General features: G+C 42.7%; 2 protein-coding genes across 7 annotated transcripts; both read left to right on the top strand.

Annotated features, from left to right (window-relative positions):
* The first annotated feature begins 3249 nt into the window (after positions 1-3249).
* LOC136502568 (uncharacterized) lies at positions 3250-4246 on the top strand. The gene has a single exon (XM_066497825.1). It carries the CDS (start codon positions 3317-3319, stop codon positions 3677-3679), a length of 363 nt encoding a protein of 120 aa, XP_066353922.1. The 5' UTR covers positions 3250-3316; the 3' UTR covers positions 3680-4246.
* Positions 4247-5074: 828 nt separating this feature from the next.
* LOC136505740 (transcription factor TGAL4-like) lies at positions 5075-14057 on the top strand. 6 transcript variants are annotated; one of them, XM_066500889.1, is made up of 13 exons: positions 5075-8538; positions 8644-8836; positions 9156-9277; positions 9815-9921; positions 10010-10159; positions 11247-11297; positions 11429-11488; positions 11580-11657; positions 11737-11782; positions 11869-12140; positions 12392-12628; positions 13016-13158; positions 13628-14057. In XM_066500889.1, the coding sequence occupies exons 2-13, from the start codon at positions 8736-8738 to the stop codon at positions 13707-13709; spliced, it is 1449 nt and encodes a 482-aa protein (XP_066356986.1). In that variant the 5' UTR covers positions 5075-8538; positions 8644-8735; the 3' UTR covers positions 13710-14057. The 6 variants fall into 6 exon arrangements, 5 of the variants coding, with proteins under 5 accessions (XP_066356986.1, XP_066356985.1, XP_066356984.1 ...); XM_066500888.1 differs by having other exon boundaries at positions 11426-11488; XM_066500887.1 differs by having other exon boundaries at positions 9153-9277.
* The last annotated feature ends 12250 nt before the right edge of the window (positions 14058-26307 follow it).

The raw sequence follows: 26307 nt of genomic DNA, 5'->3' as shown, positions 1-26307 counted from the left end.
GGCGGGCAGGCGGGCTCGCTCGCGATATTTATTTGGCCCTGCCGGGCCATGCGCCGTGGCGCGGTACTGCCACGGCAATATCGGTGGCGCGGCAGAGCCCTGCCACATCAACGATCGCGATTCCGATCGCCGCCACGTCAGACCTCTACCGCATCACCATGCATGGCGCGACACAGGCATTTGACCGCGCCAGGGCAATAGGCGCGGCCAAAAATGTTAGTTTAAAAAAAGCAGTGTTAGATTTAAAATTAGTTTTTAAAAAGTGTTAAAATTAAAAAAAAATTCTTTCGCACGGAGTAAGATCGGCTGCGTGATAAATCTGCAAAACCGTATATTGTTTGCATGTGAGCATGCAACGTGATTGATTTGGAAACCATATTGCTTTGCATGTGGGGGAGGGTCCAGCCGGAGGATTTGACCGAGCGGGGCGATCCCGATATCACACGGTATTTTGAGCGGGGCAAGCACACGATACGGTTAGTTATTTTTTAGGTGTACTAGATTATTATAAGTACCCTCTCTGTTTCCTGAATAAATCAATTCATATAGTTGTGTGAAGTCAAATCTTTTAAAGTTTGACTAAACTTAAAGAAAATAAGTTAAGGTGTTGAAGACCCCAAATTAGCATCATTATTAGATATTTTATGAACTATATTTCAACAATATGCTTATTTAATATCATAAATATTTATATTTTTTTCTCTCTATAAATTCAATCAAATATAAAAAGGTTTGACTTCAGGGGCGGAGTGAAATATAAAATTCACTGTGCGCGTGCGCATGAGGGTTAGCAAATACTGGTACTACTAGAAGGGAGCTGAATCCGGTAGGTTTAAAAGGCTTGAACGAGTCGTCTAGTAGGTAATTTGGCTGATCAGGTTCAGTGCAGCTCACTTTATTTGGCCGTTTCGGCTGGGCTTATACGATCGTATTCGATCGTGGATTATAAACTGGAACAATATTTTTCTCTCACACTAAACCAACCAAACCAACCAGCAGTAAATAATTCATGATCGTTTACGACAAAACGAACAGGCTCGTTATTAATTGTTCGTCATCATGGCCAAGTCCGTGTCCTCGCTGCACAAAAAAACGTGTGCTTTCCATAGTGCGCACTAGAGAGCGTACAAAACAAAAAGGAAGTGCATGAAAGAAAATGCGAGCCAGGATCATACACGGTAGGGCTTAGGATGTCTTCGATAATCTAGTTTTAGAGTTAGCTGAATCAATATTTTAATCACTAAATAGTGCAAAAAGGCAAGAGACGACATGGACTTAAGATAGTCTCATACATTCACGATATATCTCTCTCGTAGCACCATGTTTAGGGCCACTTGTTGCAGTCTCTCTCACGTTCATATTTATTTGCTAAATTGCTATATATATATATATATCACTTGTATTTTCTTTATTTAAAAAGAATATCACTTGTGTTGGGCCGTTTTATTAGCACTTAAGAGCATGTGTAACACGACAATGTCGTCGTACATATGTAGATGCCGGTGCTTGCAGGGAATCTCGATCTAGAAGCCAAACAATTTGGTGCAATTCATGTTTTTACGATGGGCTATCATTTTGGTTACAGATTAATGGAGTAAGGTCGTTTTCAGCATGTCCCCCTACATACACCAGCACGCGCGTTGTTGAATTGGATCCATTCATTTCGGCCGTCTTTTTCAGCTGCAAAATCGACAGCATGCACGCGAATGATTCTTACCTCCACCACTTCCCAAAGGCTAGCAGCAAGCACACAACATGGGTTACGCCTGCCCCAAATGTTGCTCCCCATATGCATCGTAATGTTTTGTAACATCAATCCTTTCATTAGCAATTTTTAACCATCGGCTTGTTCGCTGATTGGTTTCTGGGCTGGTTTGGGCTGGCTGGTGCTGGTTTATTGTGAGAGAAAAACACTGTTGGCTGACTAGTTTGGGCTGGCTGAAACCAACAAGCGAACAGGCTGCATAACAGTACATGCACGCAGAGTCATTTTTATTATTTTGATGGACACATTTACAAAACCCTATTTTTATAAGCACATCCAAAAGATTGAATTGATAAGTCAAACGTATCGTTGACCAACCTTACTCCTATGACTATGAGAATGTTTTTTATAAGGAACGTTAGCAGGTTCTTGGATCAGAGTGGATAGGTCACTAGAACAAACAATTGTCTTTTTTCATAGGTGGTTCATAAAGAGCAGACACTAGTAGAAACAGATGTGTGGGCCCATGGCTATGATTCTAGTCCAGATACACTTACACTGGCGACAGTGTTAACTGAACCACCAGGATTTACACTGGTCGTTCACTTAAGACTACCGCCAATAAAAATTGATTGGTTGTTTCCTTAAGTTACCACCCGTGTAAATCCTAGATTTACACATCAAAAAGATTGAACCAGCAACTCAAACGTATCGCTAACAAATCCCTACTCCTATGAATATTGTAGCATAATCTTAACCCAAGTAGATAGGATTAACCATAGGAAACAAATTGAGCTACAATCAATTCGCATATTAGCAGGTTCTTGATATTGCCAGCTTTTCCCTCTAGCAAGCCTTTCCAAATTTACAAGTTTGAAAAGCAAGCATATAAGGTTAGTTTAGCCATTGCCATTTGCAAGTTTGAAAAGCAATAAATTCGCTTGGATTTCGTTACAAATTTACACCATTTCATATATAATAGCTAGAACTACCTAAAGAGACATGCGTGTAACTACCATACCCCAAATTCAGCACTAGTAGTGCAGTAGATAAGATAGATACTTTGAAATAGGTGAAGATCAGTACCACCAAACGACTAATGTTTTCTAAGCTAACATTAGTCTACTAGAGAAAACAAAGTAGTGACGATTATCCTCACACAAAAGGTGGGTGACTATTATGATGTGTAACTTTTTGTTAGTGTTATTAAGACAACTGTGCTAATGCATTGCGCGCCACATTTTTTTTCCTAGATCGACCTGACACAAAACATGCCAAATAAACCAAGTCAAGAACAGCAAGTTACAAAAGGGCAGGTTGATACCCTCATATCTACTGAGTGGGTGGGTTAGTCATTATGCTAGCTAATAAGCTTTTGCATAGGCCATCATAGCCTCATAGGTGAAGCAACTTCGATTGGTCGGCCAGTGGTATTAAAGAAATATGCCCTTAACAATGTGCCCCAGTTCACAAAGCGTTTCCTTTAAATACAACGACACACACTACTGCCTCCAACCCCATCTCTCAGCTGTGAACTGTGATCTTTTGCTCCAACAGAGCTTCAGAGTTCAGACTTCAGAGCACATCACAATTCCATCAGCAGCCATCGTCATGGGGAACTGCCTGGTGATTCAGGACAGGAAGGAGATGAAGATCGTGAGCATGGACGATGTCAGCAGCGAAGTCCTCAAGGTGCCACCCCGCAGCAGATTGATGAAGGTCCATGACGACTCCCTCGGCGAGCCCCTGCCGGCGGCGAGCGTTCTTCCGGTGAAGGCGCCGCCAGCGGGCACCGTCAGGGTGAAGCTGGTGATCAGCAAGCGGGAGCTCAAGAAGATGCTCGACAAGCAGGGCATGTCGCTGGACGACATGGTGGTGTCTCTCATGCGCAAAGAAACAAGCGATCATGAACAGGAGTGTTGCGGAGGGTGGCGGCCTGCGCTGGAGAGCATACCAGAGGGCAGTGATCTATAGCAGCCGGGGTCGATCGTTCAGATATCAAAGTTTCAATATCTTAGCACAAGTTACAGGATGCCTTTTGGAGCTCCTTTCAAAAAAAAAAAAAGGTATAGATATAGATCTAAACGTACAAAGATAAGATCTAGATATATTCTCTCCATCTTTTTTTGCCCACTCCCACTCTGTGTCCTCATCGGGCATCAGCAAAAATAGCTCAACAATTCCAAGGGATTCACATGCGTACTTCTGCTATGTGTTTGATCCTTGGTAATTGTCACTGTCAGCTTCCTATTATCTTTTTTTTTTGACGCAATCCTATCTATCTTATCCTGGACTCCTGGTCTATTGTGACGGTTAGTAAAAACATGACATACCCATGGCCCTGTCATAGTTGGTTTTACATTTAGTTATGCTATTCTGCACTGTTGCCAACTGGCAGGAAGGTGGGAATCAACATGAGCTAAGTCTGAAGAATTTGCACAGCTTACCTCTTAGGCATGTGGTACTTAATTACTGGTGATATGTACCTAGTCTGTTAAGCTGAAAACAGAACTTTGCACTCTGCTGTAAGCCACTTCAAGAAGTTAAATCATTAGTGAGACTGAATATTATTGAACTGCAGATGAATCCATATATTTATCCACCAAAATTCCTAGCGATCAATCAACTGGCACTATTTTTTGCCGAACCGGAAAATTTTGAGTAATATCTTCCCAGACAGAGAAAATGAACTCAGAAAAATGAGATCAAGATACCGCTTGCACACCATGTAGTTTAAACCAAACAAACGCTTGCGTTACTAGCCTTGACGGTTTCAGTGCCACGCACCATCTTCGACCCTGCGAAATCCGGGTCTGTCATTTCGGCATTTGCATTCGGAGATCAACAAATGTAAGTGATGATGTTCTCAAAGGTGTTGCAACCACAGGCCCATGATAAACAAGAAACATCACAGTGATTTTCACGGAGAAAACCCGTCCGGGTTTGTGCTTATCTGTCACGAGAATCCGGGTATATGATCATGAGGATGTAGCCCATCTGCTGATCATTTTTGTGTTTGTTGCCCCCTGTACCTGTACGAAATATGTGCCTGAAAATCAATCAATGGGAAAAAGTTGTACACCACGTCTGGGCTGAGAATAATGTACTGTACAACAGGAGGCCTCATTCTGAGACGGACCGAGATGATCCAGGTTGTGTGTTCCACACAACACTTGAACACAGCCCAGCCCATTTTCCTACGACGACCAGTGTTCTGGGCCATAAAATGTCATAGCCCAAATCAAAGACGAGGCCTAGCCAGTGCCAGCGGTAGGGAATAGTGGGGCCCATCAAGGATCGGCCAGCCCGCAGCAGTTGTCTAGGCCCACGCTCACACCAGCCCATCTTCCTAACCAAGTCCAACGACGACGGAGGGGACGCGGCAAGGCAACCGGCGACGGAGGTGCGACGCGGCGGGCTTATGGTTGGTGATACAGGAGTCGGGGATGCGCGTCAGCGGCGGGTGGAGACGGAGAGGGTGCCGGGCGGCCGGCCGGCCTGCCGGGAGGCGCGGGTGGCGGAGGGACCGGCCGGTTCCGCCTCCATCGCAAGAGCGAACAGCGAAGGAGGTCCATCGGCGCGGTGCCTCATACAGTCACACCCGCTAAGTTTCTAATGATCTCTTTTATTTCTGTTATTTCGATTGCAGCTTTCCTTTGATTGAATTGCCCGATTCAGTTACCATTTCCCCCTTACAAGTACTAACTGATTTCGATTTCGGCATTTCGCATCCAAATCATCATAACCATCTTAACTACTAACATGCAACTCTAGTTGTGTATATCATTGCTACTAAATGGTTATTCCTAATTTCCTATTACATCATCCTCTATGTATATATCATGCTTACGGTGCTCTTGATAGGCATATATGCCTTATTTGGAAATTTACTGTACAAGGAATGGCCTAATCCAGTAATCCATCCGTGCTTAGTACTTACAGTATAACGCAGCCTAGCCAATAAACTACTTAATGTTCTTTGTTTGCTTAAAGCTGTACACAACAATATAATATGGTACTGGTCATCGAAGAAACTAATTAGAGCCTTAATGATTTACCTCAAATCATGCTTGAAGTTTCAACTACTGTACCAAATGTGCATGCATCCAAACTTGCCAGGCGTACCAATTTTCAATCTGCTAGCAGCTCGGCGCATGCATCACCTAATCCAATCATAAACATTCTCCTATTCCTTTTGGGCTATTATTAAATTCTCTTGTAAATATTTTTTTGCACATTTTCATGCCTGATCATTGGCAAGAAAATAGTGGGTGACAGGGTGAGGACAGAGGAAAGGAAACAGAAAGGCTCGATAGGAACAGCATAGATTAGTCAAGTGCTTTAATTTTTTAAGTGTAAAACGAAAGGGACATATGTTCTTATTCCAGCTAACCATCGTCTTTCCTGACTGAAAAAGGTTCTTTGTTAATAAAGTCTAACTAGTATTTATCCCAGCCTCTGCATGAGCTATGTTCTCAACCATCCATCATTATGAGTTCCAGTCCCCGACTGACAAAAGTTTGCTAGCAAAATAGCCAAACAAAATAATGAACACAAACTTATACGGGATAAAATGAATTAAGTGCAAATTCCATTAGTAGACATCCACCCATGATTGACAAAGATGTCCACCGACCATCATTTTCAACATATATACAGCATGCCCACATCGTCTTTATCTGAAAAATGTCTCCTTTTGTAGCTAGGACCAAAAGCGGATCCAATGTGTATGAAAAAGGATCTAAGTTTTGTTGGTGAATTGGTGATTACTGACAGGATCACGTTTACATGCATGCCAAATATATCTCCTCTTTGGTGAACATCTGATGTGGAATCACACAGTAGTGGAGTTCTCTTTTAACTAAAATGATAAGCCTCATGTGTTTTTCACTACTGTAAATTACATCAGTTGAGTCATCATGTGGCCACTAGAGTTTAGATGTGGCTTTAGGAGCCCACCATTAAGTTTGTGATTTGCACTTCTGCAGATTCACACGAGGCATCAAGTGTTGCTTTCAATTACCGTGTAATTTTGTGCACAAAGATGTTAAAACATATACGTATTATTTAACCTCGGTCCAACACATCAATGACAAATGACATTAGCTAACAAAAAAAGCCCATTGATTGATTAGACTTAACACTGGGCTGAGGGATTTAATATGTTAGCTCACGTTTTGGATATGGATTGGATTGGTGTGGGTTTAGGTATTGTTTGACAAGCCATGGATGTTGACTCATTAACAGGGGACAATGCCAGGCAAATTAAAATCAGGAATCAATGCCCTGTTCGCTTGGCTGATAAGCCATGGCTGAAAGTACTGTTGGCTGATTTGTTATGAGAGAAAAATACTGTTCGTTGGCTGAAAAAGTTCGGCTTATAAGCCAAATGAACAGGGCGTCAAATTAAAATATTGGTGTTGCCTGTCCAGTAGGTTATGTCATTACTTTCGCTGCATGATTGGGCATTGACATGAATATTGTAGAATACATCGAATTATACTTCCTATCTAATTGATATAATACTCCACAAAGCTACGGTAGACTTGTTTTCAACAGGTTTAATTAGGTTTAGATTATGCTTTTATTTTGTTTGGTTATTTTTTTATCTTTGAATTGCTGATCTAGTATAAATAAGCAATGCATTGTGTTTATGTTTTTTTATTGAAACACTGCATGCTGAGAGCTACATAAGACCATAAACATCTATCATTGGGCCAGGATATGTGTACAAATAAAGGTAGGACAGAGTGCAAAGTAACGTTATTTTGACTTGGCCTGGCCGCAGACCTCTCTGTTATTATTTGTTGGTTTTCTCCCTCTCTCCATCTTCATGAAATGGAAGAGATCCTGCCTTTATTCTCAGAAGAGAAAATTGGTTCACGCCTTCACGGCAACGCTAATGACCAAAATGTCCATGCTGTTGCTAACCAATAGTTTCAGACGTTTTTTATTTTGTACATATAATAGTAATGTAAGAGGTCTTGAATAATTGATAACACCAGATGGCTCCTCTGTTTTTGTTAGGCAACAGTTTGTGGTCTATTGCATTTCAAATTAGTTTCTCTTGAACACTTAAGTGAACTTCAACTTCAAGTGCACTTACATGTGTTTGCATGAGCTACTACTAGCGGTTATCTTGTGATTAACCATGCTATCATAAGTTCATAACAGGATTGACAGGCATGGTGAAAGTCTAAATGCGATGGTTGGGGTGGCATTGTTGAGTAGAAAACCAGCTGTTCCAAGAATTATTTTGAAGTTAAAAAGAAACAATTATGTTTCGAAAGTCCCTGTAAGATTATGTTATCACCAATGTGAAGTTGTAATCCTTCCCACGGCTCATTATATTATTAAAGAAGTGCTTCTGTCCATATCCATCCATCCACAGTTCTTCCTTTCTAGTTTTTCAAAAAAAAAGAAGGTCATGCAATAAATAAATAAAGATAAATTAGGAGGACTTGCTGGGCCAGCCAGGGAGGGCAGTCAGTTCCAATGTGATAAGAGTGCAGCCTGGGATTCCTGTGGCTTCATGACAAAAGTTTTCAAGTGAAGACAAGGCCCTATACTTCCTCTCTCACCCTCTCTCTCTCTCCGGAAATCACAGTACAAAAGCAGGCTATGAGGACAAAACATATCGTCCTCTGAAACTGGGGCATTGTGGCACACCTAAAGAAGCTGAAACTATTACACTGTCATATCAAACAAGAATCTGCGGCGTGTGAGCAAGAGCTACCCAGAACAGAAACGGTCAAGCCTGCATGCGCTCCAACTCCTTCAAAGCTACTTCGTCGTCGCCAGGGCTCTTTCTTGTTGGAGGTCTCCCAATCCTGGTATGTTCTTTGATTTGACTCCACCTTCTGTGCATGAGTTTTCTGAGTTAGTGGTGTGCAGCATCATGATCAGCCGATTTGATCTTTTTTGCGTTCTGGATGCAGAAGCTTCTAGGTTGCTGGTTAATCTACAAGAAGAGCAGAAGAATTTTGGACACGGATATCTGTATATAGGAGTTCTGAGTGTGCTGCGCAAGATGGGAGAGACTAGTAGTTCTAGCCATTCAAGGCAGGATCCTTGTGTTCTTGGCTATGGCTTCCATGGTGCCATCGCCAATTCCACTCCTGCAAACTTCTTGTAAGAACACCTCTTCCTCTTCCTCTCTCTCTCTCCTCTCTCTTTTCCTCTCATATTCTGTTTGGCATCTTTCTTCAGTTTTGGGGCCAGGATTTTTGCAATGAAAAGGCAAAGATGGATGAGCTGCAACTTGATTGCATTTGTTTCAAGTTTATGATTTTTTTTTTGCATGAGTTCCTCAGTTTTAATTTCTTCATTCCTTTCTGTCATCTTCTGTCACATTGGTTCCTCGTCCTTTTCTACCCAACGACGTTGCTCATGCCTAACATTTCTGCTCTACCTCTAATGGTTACTGATTGCCATTTCACATGCCTAGCAGTGACCAAGAAGGAGCTGTCTATTTTGGAGAGCTGGAAGAGACTTTCATGCATCAGGTTGCCTCACTCACAAGAACTCAACAAGCTGCAACCACCTCCATAGCTCATCATGGAGACATCAAGCGTATGCCAATCTCTCTCTTTCTCTGCTTTATTAGTCGTTTTCTCTCTCCCTCTCTCTGGCTCTGACCACTCTCTGGCTCTGACCAAGACCAAGAAAACACACAACCGTTTCTCTCTCTGGCTACTGGGCACTGGCCAAGGCCAAAAACGCACAACCTTGTGAGACACTTTTGCAATAGTTAGGGCATGGTATTCAAAAGCAACCATGCAAGAGCAGCAGGAGTGGCAGTTGTGCAACTGTGCTACTTGTGTGTGGCGTGACTACCTTGTGGTTCCCTTCCCTCCTCCTCCTCTCTCTCTCTCTCTCTCTCTCTCTCTCTCTAGAGTGCAACAAGTTGATCTCCATGGTAGTACATGTACCACACTACCAACTCTCTAGCTCTCTGTAGGCAAAAGCTCAAAGAAAGTTCCGTTCACTTTTCACTGCCACAGTGGTCCCACTTACCTTCCCTTGTGATCCCAATGCATTCTTTCAGTTTCATCTCTGGTACTGGGATAGATGTCTTGATCTCCTCTCCCCTACGATATCTTCTTGCAGCCTTTCCCACTGCTGCTACTGTCACAGCTGCAACGGCTACAGCTAGGCCACCTCCTACACTGGACATCTTCCCAGCTTGTCCTATGAGGTCTCTTCACACACCCAAGGTATGGACTAGCTACAAGTATCGCATCTAACTAGTACGAGCAAGAACACAAGTTTGCAACTGCTCCCCCTTTTGCTTTTACACGTTAGGAGGGCTCAAATGTGACAGCAGACAGCACAGACGACTCGGAGAGCAGCAGCAAGAACAACAGCAACCACTCCTCAGTTCAGCACGGAGCAGCAGCAGACATGCAAAACCAGTTTGATCAAGTTTCACAGCAGCAGCAGCTACAGCACAAGGTAGGCATTTCTCTGTGGCTGCATCCATCTTACTATATCTCTCCTGCATGGCTGCATCCTTATTGATAAAAAATGCAATGTATAGTAGTATATCTTGTTCCCTATCCTGGTCTCATGTCGCTAGCTAGCCCACAAAGGCCACAACTTCCAAGATGCTCATGCAGCTAGCTAGTACATGCTCTCCTATTGGTAGAAGAAGACATAATTCCATGGCATTTATGGTCTTACTGCTCCCAAGATCACCAATTCCAACGTGGATAGATGAATCTTTTGGTCCCTAGCCCCCTGTAGAAATAAGAAGAGTTTCTACTGCCTCGCTGATGTTTGTGCACTGGGTTAATGTTTTTGTGTACTGCTAGTATTAGATGGAGAATATGATCTCTTATCTTCGAAAATTTTATATTGGTTGAGTTTTATTTTAGGATGACGGACAACATCCTCTACAAGAACTAGTCATTCTAGTTATTCATCTAAAATAAGAGCTAGCTAGTCCTCTAGATGAATGGCATTTTGCTATATAGGCGTGTGGATAAGTCGAGTAGGCTAGTAGAGGATACGTTAGGTAGTGTATGATAGATCATGTACTGCCATTGGTGCTGCAATAGGAGACAAGCTTGTATTCTTACAATATTATTTTGTCTCTAGCTTACAGAATTGTCCCCGAATAGAAATGAGACAGCTGATGCTTAAATAATGGCAACTATGGGTCAGTGGTGCTTTAGGTACTTTCTGGTCAATTGATCAACTGCCAAGATATATTGGGTGAAAACATTATATATGAACTGCATGATTCACACTTAACCAAAAGAAACTTTGCAAATTAGGGCGTGACAACAACATGAACAAAAAGCAAAACTAGGTTTTGTCTGTTGTAAGAGTGGGTGGCTTCCACCAAATGTACACCACTGTTTTTTTTATTTCTGATTGATGTAACGTGAATGTTGATATCCTACTATTTATTGTTTATGCCATGGGCACACACAGATGAACAGAAATAGTGTTATGTCATTTCTCTCCTATTGTCTAATTGTACTCAGGTTTACTGATTTTACATGTTGTGACTTGTCCATCTATACTTGGTATGCAGAACATGGCTACTAGTTCCACCCCAAGGACTGGCAAGACTCCTGATCGAAAGGTCTCTATCTGTCTCTTTCAGTTACCTATTTGCAGTAGATCATTCTCAGTTGATGCCATGAAAGCTAACAAAGATATATATGTACATCAGAATCCTAGATGACGAGTTTAATCTTCTCTTGGTGTCAGCAGACAATCAGAAGGCTTGCGCAGAACCGAGAAGCTGCACGCAAAAGCCGGCTGCGAAAGAAGGTGAATATTGAGCATCATTTACTTAGAAACTGAATCATTTAACAGTGAGTTTACCAAGTTCTTGACAATTAATTTTGTCAATGTGCTGCAGGCTTACATTCAGCAGCTTGAGAGCAGCAAACTGAAGCTCGCTCAGATAGAACAGGACATGCAGAGAGCACGTTCCCAGGTACACTGTAGTTTCTAGGCCTGTGTGTTACTTTCTGACTACTAACTGAACATCTGAATCGATGAAATATGTTGTTCAGGGCATCTTTCTTGGAGGAGCTCCTGGTGCAAACACCACCAGCACAGGTGCCTCATCTGATCCTCATTTCTCAACGTTCTTATGCGTTGTTGTAGTCGTTTTATAGTCCACTTGTATCATCAACCATGTCCAGGCGCCGCAATGTTCGACGTGGAGTACGCCCGTTGGCTGGATGACCATGGCCGGCGCATGGCCGAGCTGCATGGAGCTCTGCATGCGCACTTGCCGGACGGTGACCTCAGAGCCATCGTGGATGACACCCTGACCCACCACGATGAGCTGTTCCAGCTGAAGGCATCAGCAGCCAAGTCCGACGTGTTCCACCTCATCACCGGGGTGTGGACAACCCCTGCCGAGCGATGCTTCCTCTGGATGGGTGGATTCAGGCCATCAGATCTGGTCAAGGTATGAACTCGTCTGATAATCTGAATATAAGTATAGAACAACTGATGTCAAACTGCCTGCACTATACTGTACATAACTGCATTCACATAGATTGATAAACTGAACTCAGTCTAAATACTTTTTCAATACTTAAATAACAAGATTTTTTTCAACCAACAGTAGGAAACAATGTACACAGTCTAAATCTGACATCATTTTAGTACAACAATATTTTCCATGTTCAGTACAGATAATTTTTCATGTTGCTGCAGACGCTGCTACCCCAGCTAGATCCCTTGACTGAGCAGCAACTGGTAGGCATATGCAACCTTCAACAGTCATCACAGCAGGCAGAGGAAGCTCTCTCCCAGGGCCTGGACCAGCTGCATCAGTCACTAGCTGACACCATGGCCGGTGGATCTCTGATTGACGACACCAACATGAGCTTCATGGGGCAAATGGCTCTTGCCCTTGGCAAGCTGTCCAACCTTGAAGGTTTTGTGATACAGGTTATGGTTTCTCACTATTGATTATTATGTCAGTGTTATATAGTCCTCCACTCAACTTTGTAGATGAGCAAGACTTCCAGGAGTTAAAGTAATGTCACAGAGATAATGTATTCAGGAGTCGGGACATCTTTATTTGCCTGGTCACACTCGTAAAAAAATAAGCAGCTGGTCTTTTTAGACAACGTCAAGTTTAATTATTCAATACTATGTAGCTCACTCATATCTAATAGGCTTTATGATGCCATCAGAATATACAAATGTGGAAGTTTCATGTCTGCGTTGTAGAAAAGATATGACTTGTCAACTAAGCATGTAATGATACCTTTTTGGAATGCATCTGTCCAATGTTCCTGCAACATGAGCTAAAGCTAGATGTGTAATTTCCAGGCTGATAACTTGAGGCAGCAGACTCTTCATCAGATGCACCGGATTCTGACAGTTCGGCAGGCAGCTCGATGTTTCTTGGCCATTGGCGAGTATCACAATCGCCTCCGCGCCTTAAGCTCCCTCTGGATTTCTCGGCCCCGAGAGTAAGCACCATGCAGTTCCTTCGTCAGTCCCCTATCTTTAGTTGGTTTAAGAAGTATCCAACCTCTAGTTCTCTCTCTTTTTTTGAAAGATCCAACCTCTAGTTGTTGAAGGTAGTATTGACTAATGAATGAACAGATTCAAGTACACATTATTTAATTTATATAGAGTTAGCCAGGGCTTCTAGATAGAGGATAGGTATACTAAATTAATACCATGGTGTTCCCTACTAAATCAGCAGGGAATGGACCGTCCTCCTACCAGCAATCAAAATTCAGCAAGCAATAACAAAATATAAAGTCCATACTCGCCTAAAAGAAGGGCCATGCTATGGCATATTTAGATGTTTGGCCAACTAACTGAACTCTACAAAACCCTAAAATAATTAGCTGGTGCCTGTAGCATATCTTTTCATTTTTGAAGATGCTTCCCTGATCAATTTGTTATTGCTGGTGCCTGTATGGCGTGCAGGATACTGGGTGCAGATGAAGGCAACTGTGGGGAGATAAGCATTGCGGCACAAGCATCCCAAAGCCAATTTTCATCCTTCTGATTCACGCATGATTTGGAACTAACCTTCATCTTAGGAGCAAGAGAGAAACGACTGGGAAGTGGAAAGAGAAGTTTTGGATGCTATCAGATATCTGAGAGGCACAAAAGAGAGCTGGGGAATAAAGTGTTTCTGAAAATGTGCGGAACCTGTAGGAGCAATTTCCAGGACGTGGAATTGTTTAGTTCACTGGACTCGTGTCCAGTGCTGCACGTTCTTTTGGTTCTGTCCAGTCTAGATTCTCAAACAGCTCTGCCTTTGGTTCTGTCCAGTCTGAATTCTCAAAACAGCTCTGCCGGTAATGAAAGAATTCATTCGGCAACTCTACACAGATAATTGCTGGTTACTGCATATCTACTAGTAATCTGTATGACTATCTTTCTCCACTTTCTAGTTACCCATAAGGATGACTAATGCTCTTTAACTAGATCTGGTTATTATATGTAATCTTTATCAAAAAAAAATCCGATTAATGTAATCTTTATCGATGTGTCCACCTATCTTCCGGTTATAAATAAAAGAATTGAAGATAGTGTCTGATCATAATCGACTATTAAGGTCGGTGAAGAAAGGTATAAAACCCTCCCAGACATAGATATATAATAAATCAATCAAAGTGAAATGGCCATCCTCCTAGGCATAGTCGACCTGTTGACGCAAAGATCAGTCGCACATCAACTAGGGCTAGATCGCCTGAGTCGCTACAGACCGAAGAACGTAGCAAGGCTTACACTTAGGTGGTGAAGAATGAAGAGATTTACGAGCAAACCATCAAAGGGTAACCAATCGTGCTTGCGTGACGAAGAACAGCTAGTTTATGAGAAAAATAGCAAAGAAAACGTCAAAGCTCTTGACTGGGAGGAACCCCGTCGGGGAAGGACATCGGCGAGTTCCCCTAGGTCGGTTGGCAAGCCTAGTGAACCATCCTTGTCATCCGATCAAGAGATGAACATCATCATGTCATGGGTTAGAAAAAGGATTAGGGAAAAAAGGTATATTTTAAATGTAAATTGGACGATTTTGTGTTGGATACCTCAATCGGCCATGTACCCCTATTTTATAGGGAGTATCGGTGGTCTTATCCTGTTGGAAAACCAATGAGGTACTATTTTTATGTTGTTATAGAGTTTTTCTTAGATTTGACTAAAACTGCCATGGGCTATTTAAATTGTCGTGGGCCCAATTTAAGTGTCAACACGATCAAAAAGGAAACCTTCCCAATGAGTGCTTCCCTAAGATCGCAAGTGATGGCACTGCTTGATGCAAAAGTGGCATTGCAATAACAACAATTCTAATAAATAGTAACTGAAGATAAGTGATTCTCATGCCAACGGTCACTTTATACGATTTATTACGTAGACGGTTCTCAAGCTAACGCCAGTGGAACACACCATTTCCACTGGTGGTTCTGAAAACCACAAGTAGAAACCATTTTTGTAAAGTGATGTGACCAACTAGACTTGGTCATCATCCTAGCCAGATCTGATTTAGGTCGGGCCAGAGAGATAAGTTAGGAGAGTGGACAGAAGATAATGGTGACATGTGGGCTCTGATATGTCATTTACACCTGCAAAACCACCACCCTTTATGGCCAAGGATCGCTGGTCTAAGCTACATAGTAGCTTGTGGGTGCCCATGCACCCACAGAAATTTGAAAAACCTCTATTAGGAACAAATTTTTACCATAGTTGTAGATCAAATTTTTCACACCTATAAGAAAAAGGCACCCCCCTCTAATTTACTCTGGCTTCGCCACTGCTGGTCTTCGAGTTCCATGCCAGCTAAAACTAAGCTCGGGCAATAGTTGGATGATCAAAAAATAAACTTATCTTATATCATAAATCAATAATAAACTCTAGCAATGATTCAATTCAACGGTATATTCCGAATTAATTTTTTTATGATACTTGACGTTCAATTGAGCGGAGAGGCTCCTTAATTTGTTCCAAGCGGAAAGGAAAATAAACTGTAATGGCAGAGATAATAACTACTATGCCAGTCCAAATCATGATATCATCGACTTGGGTTTGTTGTCTCGTGAAAATTGCAAGTTGCAAATCTATTCCGTTGCTACGTTTTTTTTTCGACGGCCTTTTTTTTTTTTACCGCTCGATGGAGGTTCGACTGCTAAGGTTGGCAGATTGCTATGCCAAATTTGCTGCAGTTCCAACTCGACCAGCGATAACGGTGACAGTTTAAAGCTAGAACATCAATAGAAAGGTGGAAGTACCTCCCCAGAACTGAATATATATTAGGATGTGTCTCTATGGCAGGTGACTGATGGTTTGCTTAACCATCAGTCACCAGCCTGCACCGTACGATCAAGAACGAACTGTGGCAGGTGACCGAAGGTTTGTCTAACAATTAGTCACCGTTTGTCTGTTCTGTTGCTTACTTTTTCCGGCCAAAACAGGCATGCGTCAACAGTTCAACTTTTAAATAAAAAGGACAGCTCAAATAAGCAGCCTCTTTGTTCTCCTAAAGTCTGAACATTATAGCTTAACTAATTACATAATGGTCAAGATGCAACTTCTATATCCTACCACTACTGCAAGCCGAGATGTTCTCCAAACTACAGATACACTGTTCTGCTGCATAGAATACAAAATAACACAATTGTTCAAAGCAAGCCAGCCACTGAAAAATCAAAGCTAAAAGCACTCTTAAAAACCTGCAGTAGCAAGCTCAAGAAAAATTCAGTCAAGCAGAGTCAACAGGAGAACAAAGATGTTGTAAAAACTGAACTGAACGGAAAGCACTGAAACAGTATGTAGCTAGCTGCTGTTGTAAGAACTACTCCGGCAAAGAAGAATTTGCCGAAACAACACATGAACAGGCTAACTGAAGGCAAGCTGTTCCTGGGATTAAATCAACTGACACACAACAACCATTAACTGCTAGTGTTGTTGGCCAACACTGAGAAATACAAAAACTGCTACTGAAAGAACAAAACCAAAAAAAACTCGACCTTGCAAGCAAATTTAACAAAAATGACCAAAACAAATTTGATTGACACGAAATTCCTAAATGAACTAGAAATCGAACACAAAAAATTTGCTAGGCTCCTTCAAGCGCCGACCTGGCACTCCTTGGTGGCTGCAACAGCGGACCGGACAACCACAAAAAATTCCTAAAGAAATCGAACACAGAACCAATCAAATCCTCGCACAAAAAAGCCGATCCTAAAACAGCTTGTAAATCACTGAACAGAGTAAAATTCTGATTCCTGAATGAAAATAGATCATACCTATGACACTTTGAAGGATATACATAGGCAACACATTGGAAACTTTTACCAAATTTGAGTTCGCTACACAAAGAAGCTTCCACTCTACATAACCACAAGGCTCCTTAACCAGAGTTATAAAATGATGACAGGTATTACTCTGACACAAAAGGTATCATCTTATCTGGAGATACTAAAGGTCAGCTGTCTTTAATTGAAAACACTGTCAAAATAATACACCCACTTCTGCGAAATCCAAGACCTACTTAACGATGGATATTGAAACAAGAGATCTGACAACGTTATGTGCTAACAGCCAAAAGTTAAAATAAATTGATAATTATACTTTTAGCAGAAATATCTTAGATTTACATAAAGTCTAGAGCATGGACTGAAACATACAGAATTTTAAGCACAATATCTTAGATTTACATGCAAACAATAAACAGATTCACAATGTAATCTGAAACACCATTTGGAGCTGGTAAACGCAAACTCCAAATATTCTAATTACACAAATTCAATATCTTGCACTTCCAAATTAAATGTTAGCTAGAACTGAGATAAGGAATACACACAACGGTAGGAAATACATGTTCAAACAGCAACCACACTTTGCTATGCATTTAGTAAGGAAAGGCTAGCACGAATCCAACAAAAAACCAGTAGCAAACCAGCCATGTAATCCCCACCCTGAACCCCCTCCTGAGTCGAAGACAAATAAATCACGAATGAAAAAGGCAACCAACACAAGAAAAAGCCAGTTACTTGACAGTCTGGTCCTCCCCAAATCCACACCCCGCAACAACCAAGCAAAGCAACACCCGCAAAAATCCACCCTTGAAACTCTCCCCCGAGCGCCAGAGAGCAACCAAATTGCAGCCACCCCGAGGGCAACAGCACCCCACCGAGACGGCAAATTAGGCGGAATCAAGCGGCAGCACCCGGCTCCCACGCAATCGTCCCCAACAAAAACAACACGCGACAGAACGACGCCGACGCAGCAGCAGCTCCACTGATAACACACACTCACCTCCGCGACGCCGGGCGCAGCACGGGCCCATTCCCCGTCGCACCGGAGGTCGAATCCGACGAATCGAGCGGCGCACGCGCCTGGACGAGACAGACGAGGGGAGCCGCGCGCGGGGCGCCCACCTTACCACAACAGCAGCAGCCGGTGGGCCGGCTCTAGGCTAGGGTTTAGGCCGCGGGACACGCCGGACTCGCACGTCGCCGCGGCTCGCCTCACTTGGATATCGAGGTGTTCCGTTCCTCACAACAAACACAGGCAGAGGACGACACCAACAGGCAGAGCCGCAGAGTACAGATGAAATGAAACGAACACAACACAGGGGAGCCGGTCATCTCGCATCGGACGGACCACAAAAAGTGACTGACAAGATAACACGCAGTCAGGCGACTGCTAACAAGTAATTCTGTATTAGTTATTAGTGACGCGTCTGTCGCCCGGGAAGATGAAGTTCTTTCTTAACCAGAAGCACATACTGTAGGGCCCAGCCCAATGCAGCATTCTTCGGCACGGATTTGGCCCGGTCCGTATTTTGGCCCACTTAACCCGACCAGAAGCTATCCTGTACCGGTGGGCCTGCGCTGTACAGCTAGATAGGAGCCCAACAACGGCAAGCTTTGAGCTCGGATCGGTTTATTTATACCATTATTTCCTCTTAGAAATTGATAATCATTCCATTCAAAGAAGAAACGGAGAATTGAGCCACCGCCGGCTCCTGGGATGCCTAATTATCATTTTGCCCTTGGATACCTCTGATTAGGGTCTATTTCTGGCCTCCTTGTTTTTGACTCTCTCCGTTCCAAATTATAACACATTTTGTCATTTCTAGAAACATAACTTTCGCTATACACATATACACAATATCTAGAGATACATAGTGAAAAGAATTGTGTCGGGTTCATAAACCCGGGGTCCCCAATGAACCTGTTTCCCTATAAAACTCAGTCCAGCAGACGGCGCAACAACAGCACAAGCCTGAGCCGCCCCAGATACACAATAACAGGCCAAGACCACGATCCGGTCCCCGATCGGCACCTACGGCCCGTCTGAAAAGTGCAATCAAACCTTAATTGTGGGTTCTGGTGATAATGACCATGTAATTAGAGAACTAATGAGATTTATCGAGATGACAAGCAGGGAATTTATATTCGAGGATGCTACATGAAACAGAGGAGCCTCCGATTATAAATGTAGATGGCTTCAAACTCAAAGGAGGTTTAAATTCTTTTATATATTGAATTTGAGTATAGGAAAAGTCGTACTATAAAGGGGGACACAATGCGTAAGCTAATATGTGCTACCAAGTGCTCAAACTACCACAAGCATCATCAGATTCACAGCCAAGACAGTCTGCACTTCACTATTACCCTTTACTGTCTTGCGTGGTGCAAGCTCCGTCTCGCCCGATCCCTTGGGTGCGGGGTCCGGCTCGCCCGAACCCTTGGGTGCGGGATCCGGCTCGCCCGACCCCTTGGGTGTGGGATCCGTCTCGCCCGACCCCTTGGGTGCGGGATCCGCCTCGCCCGACCCCAAGGTCGCGGGATCCAGCTCGCCCGACCCCGAGGTCGTGGGCTCCGCCTCGCTCGACCTCGAGGCCATGGGCTTCCTCTCGCCCGACCCCTTGAATGCGGTGTCCGTTGAGGGCTGGGGTATATATATCTTTCCCTTTCCTTCCCAACGGCTATCTGCGATTTAAGTAACCATTGGGGACTGGGGGGTATATATATATTTCCCCTTCCTCTCCAACGTAAATATGTCTCTTCTTTCTCGTGCATAGCAAGATGGTGATGATGATGAGTCCTACCACGTGCATAGCAAGAAGGACAAGAAAGGAAAGGGCAAGAAGAATGACAACAATAAATATGTCGCCGTGTTCTTTGACTATTCTTCTATGTCTATGACTAACCATGATCGTAAGTCCTTCATCAATGTGCCCGTAGGCAAGTTACCTTATTTCGATGGGACTAACTTTGCCAAGTGAAAGCACTTGATAAGAGCCTATCTTATAGGTCTTTATCCTGGCATTTGGGAGGTCATTTGCAATGGATTTGAGCCACCAGTTAATCCCAAGAATCCAACCATGGAAGAAATGAGAATCATCCACCTCAACAGTCAAGCTACTAGTGTGCTACTTAGTGCCTTGGATGGTGATGAGTACAATAGAGTGATTGGTGTGGATGTTGACAAGCAAATTTGGGATACTTTGCATCTTGCACATGAAGGAGTTGTCAAAGTGAGAAATGCAAGAATTGATTTGTTGATGTCCAAACTCAACCGATTTGTTATCTTGGATGGAGAAGGGCCACAAGAGATGTTTGATACGTTGATGACCATAGTGGACAAGATTAGAGGCTATGGTTGTGATGAGCTAAATGATCACAAAGTTGTCAAGATTATGTTGAAAGCTTATTCACTAAGAAATAAGACCATAGTAACTCTAATTAGAGACAAGAAGAAGTTTGAGTACTTCACACCAAATGATGTACTTGGGAGGATCTTGACCTTTGACATGCAAAGAGAAGAAGCAAATGAGAGGAAGAAGCTTGGAGAATTGCAAGCAAAGCTAGAAGGCATCAAGATCAACAAGGATGTAGCTCTCAAGGCCAACAAATCAAACAAGCAAGGCTCTACTAGCAAGTCTAAGACCAACAAGCAAGCTTCAATTAGCAAGCCCAATGCAATCAAGCAAGTTCAAGAAAGAGTAGAGACCACCTCATCCTCTAGTGAGAGTGAACATGATGATGACCAATATGAGAAAGTGGATGATGTTGCTCTCTTTATGAGGAGGTTTCACAAAGGGTTGAAGAAGCAAGTGTACAAGGTAGTAAAGAGGAAGTTTCCAAACAAGAAGAAGAGGACATGCTAGAATTGTGGAAGCACCGACCATTTTATTGCCAAGTGCCCACATGAGATCAAGGAGAACAAGTATAAGAAAGAGAAGAAGGTGGACAAGGTCGACCAGAGAAAGAGCAAGAAAAACATGGGAAAAGCTCACATTGGGCATGAATGGGATTCATCTATTGTAAGCTCAAGTGAAGAAGATGAGAAAGTTGCAACCATTGCTATCCATGAGTCATCTTCTTTACCAAGACTCTTCACCAACATATCCGATGATGACTACTACTCCACTCACATTTGTCTTATGGCAAAGGGTGAGAAGGTAAAATCTAAATCCAAGGCCAAAGCTCCTCCACCTCCACCTCCTAGTGATATCTCTAGTAGTGATATTAGTGATAACTCTAGTGAAGATGAATCTAGTGATGAAAAGATTGATAAATTAACTAAGAACTTAGATGGAAAGACCAAACTATTCATCACTAAACTAATGGAGGACTTAGAGAGTGTCCAAGCTGAGCTAGAATCTAGAGAGGAAACTCTTATCCAACAAGAGGATCTCTATATTGCTAGCAAGGAAGCTCTTGCATTAGAGAGAAGTGAGGTGGAATCCTTGCGTAAGGCCTTGGCCAAAGAACAAGGGGGCCATGCTATCACAAAGAAAGAAAATATTGCTCTCAAGAAAAAGTATTGTGACTTAGATGAAAAGCACAAAGAGCTTGAGCTGCAATATAACATTCTTTGGGATAGCAACTCACATCCCTCTAAGGCAAATGATGCCTCTACTACCTCCACTAGTCAAGGTTGTGGAAAATGTTGTAATATTAATTTGAATGCTTATTCCACTAACCTTGCTAACATGGAGGCAACGAGAAAAGAAATTGCTAGACTCAATGAGATCATTGGCAAGGGCTGCTTGAGTGGTAAGGCTCAAGTAAGTGATAAGAAGGCAAATGATTCAAAAGTGTCTCAATTCAAGCAAGGGAGACACCCCTCAATCAAGCATGGGCTTGGGCACACTGCAGGAGCCAAGACAAATGGAAGAAAGATCATACATGGCTATGAGTGTGTCAAGTTTTAGAGGAAGGAAAGAGTTGGTACAGATCAGCCTGCACAGACAGCGGCAGTGCCGTAGTCTAGAGCGGCAGTGCCACACTGCGGCAGTGCCGCAGTGAAGGCCAGCTGTGCCACTCCTCGCAAAAATAGGAAGGCTACCAATTCTACTCCTGATCAAACTAAGCCCAGGAAGAAGGTGTCCCAGCAGAAACAGGTTCTGCAGAAGCAAAAGGAATCAGTGTGGGGCACTATGAACAAATATGCATACCAACCAAAGTTTCAACCACCTCGACAAAGCTTGACTTCATGTTTTGTTTTAACGAACAACAACAGTAAAAAAGTGGTTGCCAAATATGTTGGAAAAGAAGCCAACACATATAGGAATACTTATATTTGGGTTCCTAAATTTCTTGTGACTAACATGTAGGGTCCCAAGTCAAATTAAGGACCTAAATCAAGCAACTAAATCTGTTTTACAGGCATACTTCTCTGGTGGATCAAGTTGGGTGCTTGATAGTGGATGTACAAATCATATGATCGGAGAAAGAGTATGTTCTCATCATATACCCGAAGATGGACTCAAATGAAAAAATTCTCTTTGGAGACAACTCTAATGGGGATGTGATTGGTCTCGGTAAAGTTGCTATAACCCCTGAGCATTCAATTACAAATGTTTTACATGTTGATTCGTTAGGTTACAATTTGTTGTCCGTCTCTCAATTATGCGAGATGGGCTTCAATTGTCTCTTTACGGATAAGGGTGTGGAAGTCTTTAGAAGGAAGAATTCCTCTATTATCTTTATGGGTCATTTAAAGAACACGCTTTACCTAGTTGATTTCAATAAAAATAAAACTAATCTTGAGACTTGTTTAGTGGTAAAATCTAGCATGGGGTGGCTTTGGCATCGCCGACTAGCCTATGTTAGGATGAGGAACTTGGCCAAACTTCAAAAGGATGAACACATCCTTGGGCTAACAAATGTTCACTTTGAGAAAAATAGGATATGTAGCGCTTGTCAAGCCAGAAAGCAAGTTGGCGTACCTCACCCACCAAAGAGCATCATGACCACGACGCAACCATTGGAGCTCGTACACATGGATCTCTTTGGACCGGTCACCTACCTAAGTATCGGGGGTAACAAATATGGTCTTATTATTGTTGATGATTATTCCCGTTTCACTTGTGTATTTTTCTTATTTGATAAGTGTCAAGTTAGAGACAAAGTGAAGACTTTTTTTAGAAGAGCTCAAAAGGAGTTCGGTCTCCCCATCAAGAAAATGAGAAGCAACAATGGGACCGAATTCAAGAACACCCAAGTTGAGGAGTTTCTTGATGAAGAAGGCATCAAGCATGAGTTCTCAACTCCATACACCCCTCAGCAAAATGGTGTAGTAGAGAGGAAGAATCGTACACTAATTGACATGGCAAGGACAATGCTAGATGAGTACAAGATGATGAACCTCTTTTGGTGTGAATCCATCAACACCGCTTGCCATGCCATCAACCGCCTCTACCTATACAAGAAGTTGAAGAAAACTTCATATGAGCTTCTAACCTGTAACAAACCAAAGGTGTCCTATTTTAGAGTGTTTGGGTGCAAGTGCTTCATACTTAATAAGAAACCCAAAACCTCTAAGTTTGCACCTAAAGTTGATGAAGGTTTTCTTCTTGGTTATGGATCAAATGAGCATGCCTATCATGTTTTCAACAAAACCTCTAGGAGAGTTGAAATAGCGGTAGATGTGACATTTGATGAATCTAATGGCTCTCAAGTGGAGCAAGTTGATTCAAGTGTTGTAAGAAAGGAGGATCCACCATGTGAAGCAATTAAGTAATTAGCTATTGGTGATATAAGACCACAAGAAGACAAAGTCACTGAAGTGGAGGTTCCTCAAGCTGCTGATGAACAAAGTTCCACTAACGTACCTGATGCTGAGGGGGAGCCAACCCCTACTGCAAATCAGCAGAGCAGCAGTGCCACACATAAGAGCGGCAGTGCCGCACTCCCTCTGACAGCAGTAGCAAGTCCAACTCCAATTCAAGGATAGAACCTACAACCCATATTCTAGCAAGAAGATAATAAAGATCCAGAAGATGGACAAGAGGCCATTGATCATCCAAGGCTAAGGCAAACAATACAACAGGATCATCCCGTTGACAACATCCTTGGGAGTCTTTGAAAGGGGGTAATAACTCATTCACATTTAGCAAACTTTTGTCAATATTACTCGTTTGTTTCCTCTTTGGAGCCTCTTAAGGTAGAACAAGCACTTGGAGACCCGGATAGGGTGATGGCGATGCAAGAAGAGCTCAAGAACTTCGAAAGAAACCAAATGTGAACCTTGGTGGAGAGACCCAACACCAATATCATTGGCACCAAGTGGGTCTTCCACAACAAGCAAGATAAGAATGGCGTGGTGACAAGAAACAAGGCAAGATTGGTTGCTCAAGGTTTCACTCAAGTAGAGGGCTTGGACTTTAAGGAAACATATGCACCGGTGGTAAGACTTGAAGCAATCTGAATGTTCTAGCCTATGTCGCTCATCACAATTTCAAGCTATATCAAATGGATGTGAAGAGTGCAATCCTCAACGGCCCCATTCAAGAACTTGTCTATGTTGAGAAACCATTGGGTTTTGAAGATCCCAAGTTCTCCAACCACGTCTATAAACTCCAAAAGGCACTCTATGGGCTTAAGCAAGCACCAAGAGCATGGTATGAATGTCTTAAGAAATTCTTGCTTAAACAAGGCTTTGAAATAGGCAAAGCCGACCCTACCCTTTCACTCATAAAGTTGGTAAAGATATATTTGTGTGCCAAATATATGTCGATGACATAATATTTGGTAGTACTAATCATACTTTTTGTGAGGAATTTAGTAGGATCATGACGAAGAGATTTGAGATGTCCATGATGGGTGAGTTGAAGTTTTTCCTCGGATTTCAAATCAAGCAAGTGAAGGATGGAACTTTTATTAGTCAAACGGAGTACACCCATGATAAGCAAGTGAAGGATGGAACTTTTATTAAAACTTCCATGCCAACCAATGGACATCTTGATCTCCACATTGAAGGAAAAGCCATGGATACCAAGGTATATCATTCCATGATCAGCTCTCTACTTTATTTGTGCGCATCTAGGCCTGATATTATGCTTAGTGTGTGCATGTGTGCTAAATTTCAAGCTAACCCGAAAGAGTGTCACTTGGTGGCCATTAAGAGAATCTTGAGATATTTAATACACACTCCTAACCTTGGTTTGTGGTATCCTAAGGGCTCTAAGTTTGATCTACTTGGGTATTCGAATCCGATTACGCTGGTTGCAAAGTAGATAGAAAAAACACTTTGGGGTCATGTCAATTCCTTGGATGATCCCTAGTGTCTTGGAGTTCTAAAAAGCAAAATTATATAGCCCTTTCCACTGCTGAGGCCAAGTGCGTTGCGGCTGGTGCATATTGTGCCCAACTACTTTGGATGAGGCAAACTCTTCGTGATTTTGAATGTCATTTCACCAAAATCCCATTATTATGTGACAATGAGAGTGCCATTAAGCTTGCAAACAATCCTGTAAGACACTCTAGAACCAAGCATGTAGACATTCGACATCATTTCTTGAGAGACCACGAAACCAAAGGAGATGTTGAAATTCGCCATGTGAGCACCAAAAAGCAACTAGCCGATATCTTCACAAAGCCCCTCGATGAGTCAAGGTTTTGTGCTTTGCGTAGTGAGCTAAATATACTTGATTCTTGTATCGTGGTTTGAATTTTAGCATGCCTCTATTTGATAAACTAGTATCTAGGCAAAAGAGTTGAAATTTTTTTATATTGTGCATGAAAATGATTTATAAAAGGAAACTTATGTATCATGATCATGGTCTGTATTGATTATTTGTTTCTTGTCATGGTATATAGGTGATATGTGTCCATATCTTATATAGAGTCATATAGATTATAGCTAACTACCACTATTTTAGGGAGTGCGGTAGTGCCGGGCTAGGCATACGGCAGTGCCACACTTTGAATCTCAATTGAGATTCAGCCCAAACGGTTTTATTGCGGGGCCCATTTATTCTTCATCTTATCCTCAGGTCCGTAGTAACTTTTTCCCCTCTCTCTTCCCCCCGATGCCGATGCCCGTGCCTCTGTCTCCTCTCGCGCCTGCGTCGTCGCCATTGCTTGGCCACGCGTTGCCGATCTCTGGCAGTGCCGCGATAGCTAACAGCCCTCTCTCAATGTCGCTGACGGCTGCTACTGCCCTTGGCCTAAGCAGTTTCTTTTCTCTCCTTTCCATTCCTTGTTTGAGAAGATGGAGCATGGAGTTAATGATCGAAAGAGGAAAATGAAGATGAATGAGCAAAGAGACAAGGATCCACCTCGCTGTGGTCGAGGGAGGTCAACAGTAGCAGGCTGTAGTGCAGCTCCAAGGGGACTTGGTGATAGGGGGATGCATGA

The sequence above is a fragment of the Miscanthus floridulus genome, chromosome 14 (assembly GCF_019320115.1).
Source record: "Miscanthus floridulus cultivar M001 chromosome 14, ASM1932011v1, whole genome shotgun sequence".
Lineage (NCBI taxonomy): Eukaryota > Viridiplantae > Streptophyta > Magnoliopsida > Poales > Poaceae > Miscanthus > Miscanthus floridulus.
Note: the sequence above shows the minus strand (reverse complement) of the source record. Positions and strands in the feature narration are given on the sequence as shown.